Source organism: Dasypus novemcinctus, chromosome 1, assembly GCF_030445035.2.
Source record: "Dasypus novemcinctus isolate mDasNov1 chromosome 1, mDasNov1.1.hap2, whole genome shotgun sequence".
NCBI lineage: Eukaryota > Metazoa > Chordata > Mammalia > Cingulata > Dasypodidae > Dasypus > Dasypus novemcinctus.
Window position 1 is genome coordinate 115,745,343 of NC_080673.1, and position 8,745 is coordinate 115,754,087.

Consider the following 8,745-nt stretch of genomic DNA (forward strand, 5'->3'; position numbering starts at 1 on the left):
ATCTATAAACAGCAAAAAAACTTTAGGTCTGGGGGCCAAAAACCTGACTGGAATCATGACCTTTTACCCAGTTTCCAGACCCAAGTCAATTCACCAACTCAGTGAGAGGTATGAAAGAGAAAGCTGGTTTCCCTTGTGAAAGAACCCTGCAGCACTGCTGCAAGTACATATTGTAAATATTCCTCCAGGTTTTCTTCAAAGGGACCTGTGGCCCTTTGTTAGTGTGACTGTATACTGGAGAGAAAATATGCCCACATTATTTGAAGATTATGGCTCCAACTTGACACTGATTTCTGGGGGCTCAAATTGCAACTAGGTCCACCAACCAAAGGGGGCTTACAATGGTCACGTGACAGATGGAATCTAAGCTCCAGGCTGGCTTACAGTAGGCACAGCTGGTCAACACACCCACCCTGTGGTTATTTCCCCAGCTCCTGCATCTATGATTGGTACAGACATACTTGTCTACCGGCAGAAATATCACATTGGCTCTCTGATTGTGGGGTCAGGGCCAGTATAGTAGAAGGGCTGATTTTTATTTAGTCAAATATATAACTTTAAAAAAAAAATGTCCTCAGTACTTTTGGTCCTTAGTTAGAAAAGCCAGAAACTGTACAAATGAACCCCCAGCCCTTGATTGTTCTCTGCTAAGTCGAGCACATTCATTAATGGTTACTTTTTATTAATTGCTGAATAACTGTGGGAAACCAAATAAGAAAAGCCATTGGCATCACTGAACTCTCATTACATCCAAGATATAAGATTTATTCATACAAACAAAAATAATCACAACAAAATATACACTAATTTGAAAACAAGATATAGTGACATACTATTCTGTAAGTTTGTTATTTGCTTTACATAAATTTCTATTCATAGAAGAAGAATAAACATTAAAATGCAGTGACAGTTTACATTTCTTGTATGGAAAGCACATAGACTAAGCTCTGAAGATTTCAGTTTACAAGGGTGTTACCATTAAGCACAAACTAAACGAATAATCAAAAACATTACCTATTTCCAGATTCACATACATATACATTCAACTATTAAAGCTGAGGAATAAGCATTTCATGTTTTCTCCCCCCCACACTTTACTGTATTTTTTCCTTTTTAGTCAAAGCAAAGTATGAAATTACATATATTTTCTTCTTTTAATTAATCTCAGAAGATGCACTCTCTAATTCATGAGAAGTGTGAAATTTCAGGTGCTTATCTTCTTCCTTACTCTTAGGGCCTAGGACCAGCTTGTCTTCGTGGCTATGAGATTCTTGGCTGTTGAATTCATGGCTGACTTTGGAATTTTCCCGACTATCAATCACATCAGAATGCTCATTGCTCTCGTGACTTGCCTTCCGAGACTTGGACTGCTCGTGGCTGTGGGTTTCCACACTGTGGTCATCTAGCTGTCTTGTTTCTTGACTGTCCTTTCCGTGGCTATCCCAGTCAGAAGCCCTGTTCAGGCGCCTGGCGACATGGATGACCCTGTGTGCATCATCCAACCCCTCTCTTTCCATATGTGAGGTGAGATCCTCCTCTGTAGCATCAGGAAACTGAATCACAGCATAAGGAGAAAAAGAATTAAATGGATTAAAGGGATGGGGACATTGTAATTCTTTCCTGCTTTCTAATTCTTAAGACAATTTATATTGAAAATCGTCTAAATATTGGTTAAAGTAAAAAAAAATAATACTAGTATGTTACTTTGTAATTTACCAAGCCTTTTACATAACTTCAGTTTAATATGTCCATCAATTATATATGTAATGATCAGCTTAATATGTATATCAAATAGTATGTAATAAGAATGAGGTAGGTCCTGGAGAGTGAGTAGTTAGAAGTTAAAATATCAAGTGAATAGTAAATGACAAAGCCATGTATCAAATTCAGATCTTGCAGTGTAATTTACAATGCTATAATTCCTTTTAGGTATTGAACTTCAAAATGTTACCATTATATTCTGAAAGTAATTGGTATTTTCTAGTCTTTTTGTTTAGTTTTGTTTTAATCTAAAAAAAAAAAATGAATAGAATAAATGGTTTAAAGCCAGGATTTAGAAAAACAGAAACCCAGAGAAAAATGTGGACTTCCATATAAAAAGCACCAAGTGGAAATAGTTTTGTATTCATAAAGTAGGTTACTAGTAAGTGCTTGTTTGCTGAATGAATGAATAAAAGAATGAATATGCACTATGGTTTCCTAGAAATGAGCTCAACATCCAAAGTGTGTGTTAAGGGATTTACCTGGATTTTAGATCTGTAGAGCTTAGATTTTGACTCCAGTCCATAAGCCACACTATCACCTCGGCCATTGTAAGCATCTTCTGTGGGGACAACTGGAGTTGCTGGAGCATCAGTGGTAAAATCAGTGACTACTTCATCAGATTCATCAGAATGGTGAGACTCATCGGAATGGTCAGGATCATCAGTATGATCAGACTCATTTGAGTCATCTGAGTCCCGGCTGTCGACATGGTCTCCATCATCTTCATCATCCGCATTGTCTGTATGGTCGTGGCTTTCATTGGACTTACTTGGGAGGGTCTAAAAATCAAGATGGCCAGAAACATCAGTGTATATATATATATATACACACACATATACATACATACACATATATATATATACACATATATATATACATATTTTAGGAGGTACTGGGGATTGAACCCAGGACTTCATACATGAAGTAGGCACTCAACCACTGAGCTACATCCACTCCCCAGTGTACAGGTTTTTATTTCCCCTTAGCCTTTACAGTGCATTAATCTTTTATTATTTTCTTCCATATAGTTTCAGAATCTTCCCATTACAAGTTAAAATGAACATCTCCCAATTTCTTTTTTTAACTTTTTTTTTAACATTGCCTACAATGATAAATGGAATAATGTTTTGAAGTATTTTTCATCAATAAATTATTCTCATATGTATTTTCAAGTCATATATGTTGAGTGTAAAATTCATATTGCTAATACTCTTTTCTGTTGTACATTTCCTAGACGTTATTTAATTGACTAAATTCAATGATGCAATAGATACAGAAACATAATTGTGAAGTTGATTTTTCTACTTGAAATGTTGGGAATTCTCATAATATCAGAGCATGCATATTTTAACAAATATTCTAAAATCTAAAACAAAAGTGACTCTGTTATGAATGTGTGTATAAATTGCACCTCAATTCTTTTACTTGAATCAATCAGTTCATTTCTGTTGAAGTCCAAATTAGCAAATATGCTGGATTGTTTAACTTTCCTTATTAGGGATTCTTAGCCTACTCAAACAGAATCTTAATGAAAGCAAATTTAATTTCTTTGCTCAGCAAATATATTAATCATCCTAATGAAAATAATAATTATCAACTAAACCATTATGTTCGGAACAGAAACATTCCTAAAGGCAAAATCTTGGCTTTGTATTCAAAGCCTTAATTAGATACTTATCAGTTAAGACATCTACAAAATATAATAAATAAATTTCAAGAGGTTTAATCATTCAAATAATAGAGATCAGTTAAAATTTCCTGTAACACTAAATGTATGTGAAGAAAGCTGGTATTTCTGACCTTTAGTAAATACATGTTTTTTTTCTGAGCAAGAAATCTGGTGGATGAAAGCAAATAGACTATGAGCAAAAAACACTAAAAAAATATTGAATTGTACACTTATAAGGTTTGTGAACTATATGTCAATAAAATTTTTTTAAAAAAGGAAAAAGAAGTCTGACAATTTACTGGAGAATTGGCTAATGGGATTTCATCAGAAGAGAACCCAGTGATATCAAGAGGAGAAAGAATGGGTACTTTCTTCTCTCCGAGGCATAGTGCGCCTCCTATTGAGAGTGAGAACTCACGTCTTGTTTAAAGTTGTCCGTTTCTTCAGAGGACACAGCGTTCTGAACAGGAAAGAAGGAGGGAACACGTTAGTGTTCATCATGAGTGTTTGAATTATTGGTTTTCAAAAGTTAGCTTTTTAATCTAACTCAAGTCTTATTTTTCATCCTGTTGGTGGATGGCTTAAAAGGGGAAGGAGCCAACATGGCGGATCAATCAGTGTCTTAAGCACAGGGAGGAAATAAAGGGCCCTTTTAATTAGACCAAATGGTTTGCTTAGTAGCTATATTTTTGTTTAATTGCAAGAAGCTAAAAAATACCTGTGGTGCCAGGAGAGTCTCCTTTTGAGATGGGTCAGGCTTTAGCCATGCGGCCACAGCATCTGGGTATTTGTCGTAAAGCTACAAAGAAGTAGCATATTTGTCATTATTTAAAAGGATATAGAGATCTTTAACTGACAAGCTGTAAAAATAACTATGCTTTACCAATCTCGGATGGATAAACATGATAGGCATGCATATAATCAACTACAGCCTTAGGCAGTAGCCCTTTTATAATTATTTTTTTCTTGCAGATTCATTTAACCAACTCTTACACAGCATTTGCTATGAGCCAGGCAGTCTTTCAAAGTACTGTACATATACTAATTCACTTAATCTTCTCAAAGCACTGTGGGTTAGACGCCATTTTATGGAGGGGGAAACTCAGCCACACTGAGGTTAACTGGTAATAAGTGGCTGAGCCTGGGTTCAAACCCAGAAAACTGGCTCACAGCACTGATCTTAACATTGCCTTTTCCTGTTCTGTCTGTCAGCTGGGTTTTCTGCCCAGATAAAGCACAGCTAATGCAGAAACACCCTTTATTAGTGTTGATCTTCATTATTTCCTCTCCATGGAACAAGGAGAAACTCTCTAAGGCTCTGCTTTCTAATATGGTATTCCCTAGTCACATGTGGCCTTTCAAATTTAAAGTAATTAAAATTAAATTAAATATCCAGTTCTGTAGTTGCACTAGCCGTATTTTGAGTGTTCAGTAGCCACATATATCTAGTGCCTATCTTTTACCAGACATTAACATTAGATAACGTTAGTATTATCTAATACTAACATTGCAGAAAGTTCTATTGTTCTAAGCTGCCAAAGATGAGAAAGAAATGGCATTTCCTTTAACCAAGTAATTTATCTGGAAAACAATTACATTAGTGAAGAGGAGTGGAATTTCTCTGAGTAAGTGCCATCTTAAAGGCTGTATCATCCTTAGCAAATCATTTCATGTCCCTGTCATTTGAAAATCAGAGCCCTGGAAACTCCAGAGTCCTTTTAGAAGCCGTCTGAGGGGGTATATGTGGGAAGGGAACCAGTCAATGGCACACTGGGTTTCTTTCAGAGCTGGCTCCAATTAGAGGAGCTGCATTTTGTGTTTCTCTGAAACTTTTTGCTGGATGAAGGGGCATCTTGGCTAAAAAAAGCTGTGAAAATCACAGATGAGTTTAGTTTCCCTTTTTATTTTTTTCCATAATAGATAGATATTTTTTCTTGATGACACATGTAATGCAGGCTCAGGGAGAAGATACTTATAAATTATAATTTTTAAAAAGTAATGCAAAGGAAATATAGCTAGGCAAAATGAACAGACCACCCATTAATCACAACACTCAAAGATAACCAGCATCTATTCTCTGGAGTATATCCTCACAGGTTTCCCTATAATTCCTACTAGCTCTAAATTCTGGAATTTTGGAAAGTTGAGACTTGAGATTTTTCAACTAGCTCCTAAATATAATTTAATGATTTATATACTTTCATGTTTTCATGTACCTTTTAAATATGCATCCTTGATATATCTTATTCTATGAAAAAGGCACAAATTCTTGCATCAAATCATGTAACCTCCATCTTCTCTGGAAACACAAACTTTTCTGGTTTATTGTTGTGATTCAACATCTGTGTTCTCAAATCATTTGGAAAACAGACACACACCCACCCACCCATGTGTACACATATGCAGGGATGTACATATTAATACACACCACAATACCTCTCTTCATATCTTCATTTAGCAATTTAATTGCAGTGACCCCAGGCAACTCTATATTACCCTTTATTCCATTCATCTGAAATTGTACTCTGTGTGCCTTTTTGTCTAAGCTGTTCGGGACAATGCCCATTTGTTGTGTGGCTGGCACAGTTTCACATATTGTGAAGAGGCAGGTACAACCATGGTTCTGGTCCAATAATTATAATAGAGAATTTGGTCTTGTGTTTGGTTAGGAAAATGTGATCTAAAAGTCAGCTGACAAGCACAATTGATACCAACAGCAAAAAAAGATTTTTTTTTTTCCACAATTGACTTCTTGGCAAGTATCTTAGGAGATATCATGAGTATTATGGTCATACAATCAGTCTTGACCAATACATAAGATGAATTTTAAATTTAGCCTCCTACTAAGTAAAGCGAAGAATGGAATTTTCTACTTCTGGGAACATTATGTTGACTCATGGAAGAAAAAGTCACACAATTTCATAGAACTCATTTTACATAAGTGATAATGGCCCTAGAGCATTATTTGCTACACTGAAAAATTTAGTTTGGCTTTAAGATTATACATTTATTTAAAACTATGGTGTGTTTGGTATGGTCTAAATTCACAGCAAGCAATCAATGAATACTTACAAATTACATCCTTGATTTTAACAATAAGTAGAATTGGAACAGACATGTTTATAGAGCCTCTTGTAGTAATTGCATACATAAACTAAATGATAAACTTAAAAAATACTTACTTGCTTTTCCTCAGAGCTGCCAGAATCCGCCTGGTGTTTAACCTTTGAAACAGAAAAGATGAAGAAAGATGACAATGTTAATGTGTTCCTAGTACATGGACGTGCATAATTCTTTCATTTTCAGCAATTTTCCTTAAGATTCAGCTATACTCACTGGAAGGGCGTAGGCAATGCCTAAGAGGCAAAAGCAAATCACTGCAGCTCTCATGGTGGTGATTTTTTCCTGCAAAATATTTTTTTGTAAGGGACTTGTGATACCTTTGTAGGTTAAGACAGTGATACCTATTTATGCTACCACATTACAAAATAATCACCAATAGAGTATATTTTCTGTAGAATCTTTTCTACATCTCAGCAAAACATTTTATTTTTAATACTGTATTCTTTTGAGTTTATATTTATAATGCTACTTCTATTCTCTATCACCCACTATTAGGCAAGGGAGAGGGGAATTTTACAAGGCTATAGTCATTCAACTTTAAATTTGGAATACCAAAGATTATATCAGTTTTCAGCATGCCTTTCAAATGTGATTTTTAACTTAAATTGCTAAGAAGGTGCAATTTAGGTGAACTGAACCTGTCTTTAACTTTAGTTATTTAAGTAAGATATTCTAGAAATTTCAAATTAAAAAGAAAACATTGAGAACAGTCAAGAGCTTTCCTGTTTTGTGTTAATAAGTCTACATAGTATCATGTAAGTATCTTTGTGAAAAAAATTAAATGAAAATACAGATGTAAAATGTTTTGAAATGTATTTTCCCCTTGAAAATGGAATAAAGCAAATAATAAGAAATAAGATTATATTAGGTTACATTAGTACTAACTGTCCTTTTCCTTTTAAATGCTTCCACACTCATCTATCCATTTAAAATGATGTGAGTATAATACTTTCAAAGGGCATAGAATTTAGCTCTTTTTTTTTCTTCTTTCTCTCTGACTTGAAGCAGTGGTTTCAGTTCTTTCTGAGCACTTACTGGAAGTATTTTCAAGTTTTATTTTATTTTAATTTTTGACTGACTTTCAAAATAGCTGGTCACCTTTCCTCCAGGAGATCTGCAATGTACCTGGCTGGCATGTTTATTCAAAAGCCTAGCATAATTTGTCTGCCTTGCAGCACACAGTTAAACTATTTTCCTCATAATTTGAACCTTCCTATGAAATTAAACAGAACGTACAGTACAGAAGCAAACTAGCAATCTGCTTACCTTGGTGGGTATCCGGCTGAGAAGGCTGCAACGGGCTGGAGAAGAGAATTCAGTCCAGATGATGCTGTACTCCCCTGCCTCCTCTTCCTGCTGCTGACAGCCAGAACCTCCCAGAATTTAAATGCTGCTCCAGACGTTCTCCACCAACACAGGGAGGTGGAGAGATGTGTCATGAGGTTTTTTGCCACTGCCCCGCCCACAAGCTCCTACACTTCCTCTTCTGGTTTTGTGGCAAAAGAAAAGAAAAGAAAAGAAAACAAAAACAAGAAACAAACACAGACTGCTCTACAGGTAAAACATCACTTATGTACAGTATCATTAACTAACTTTTCATTTATGAGTTTGGCATTAAGCATCATGGAAGGGCAGCTAGGGGTCCCATTTAAGAGGGGAGGGGAGTAACTAGTTCTTATAAAGGTTTCATCTATAGTATCTGAATTAGAAGAAAAAATATTAAAATAAACCAGTCCTAAATGAAGTGAAATAGAATGGATTTCTGTTTCTTTCCCTTTAAACAACAGATTAATTTGCCCCCATGATCATCTTTACAGAAGAGCTGGAAGAGCTATTATTGTTCAGGCATAAAAAGACTTCAGATAACCTCCCTCTGTCCTTTACTTCTCAAGCTCAGTTTTGTAATTTCAAGTCTGCAGCAGCTCTTTCTTTTAGACAAATGGCATTAGTGATATAAAAATTCATGTTCATGCCCATTAAGTGGGATTTACAGTGACCTTTCAAGGACACATATTTTTGTTGCACTGCTGAAGCTGCTTGAACTGTTAGGACATGATGAATCTGATAGCGTGCCATTTAAATGGAAGAAAGTTAATTCACTCTAGATGTTCCTGAAGTAAAGCAGTTTTAGACTGAGAACAGGGCTAATGCTTCAGAGTGCTGGGTCAGGAGGCAGAGGGTGAGCTTTG

The 8,745-nt window shown here is 35.5% G+C and overlaps 1 protein-coding gene across 1 annotated transcript; it reads right to left on the reverse strand.

Moving 5' to 3' along the window:
• Positions 1-739: 739 nt before the first annotated feature.
• On the reverse strand, positions 740-7,972 carry SPP1 (secreted phosphoprotein 1). The gene is made up of 7 exons (XM_058295706.2): positions 7,823-7,972; positions 6,770-6,838; positions 6,616-6,657; positions 4,152-4,232; positions 3,852-3,893; positions 2,244-2,543; positions 740-1,553 (listed from the first exon to the last, which is right to left on the reverse strand). Exons 2-7 carry the CDS (start codon positions 6,821-6,823, stop codon positions 1,155-1,157), a joined length of 918 nt encoding a protein of 305 aa, XP_058151689.1. The 5' UTR covers positions 6,824-6,838; positions 7,823-7,972; the 3' UTR covers positions 740-1,154.
• Between the last annotated feature and the right edge of the window lie 773 nt (positions 7,973-8,745).

Bases quoted from the DNA above. Each gene is read 5' to 3' on its own strand.
- SPP1 (XM_058295706.2), bottom strand. From the start codon at position 6,823: ATGAGAGCTGCAGTGATTTGCTTTTGCCTCTTAGGCATTGCCTACGCC. The intron at 6,658-6,769 runs GTGAGTATAGCT...TCTGTTTCAAAG, and splicing joins GCATTGCCTACGCCCTTCCA to GTTAAACACCAGGCGGATTC. The intron at 4,233-6,615 runs GTAAGTATTTTT...ACTTCTTTGTAG, and splicing joins GCAGCTCTGAGGAAAAGCAA to CTTTACGACAAATACCCAGA.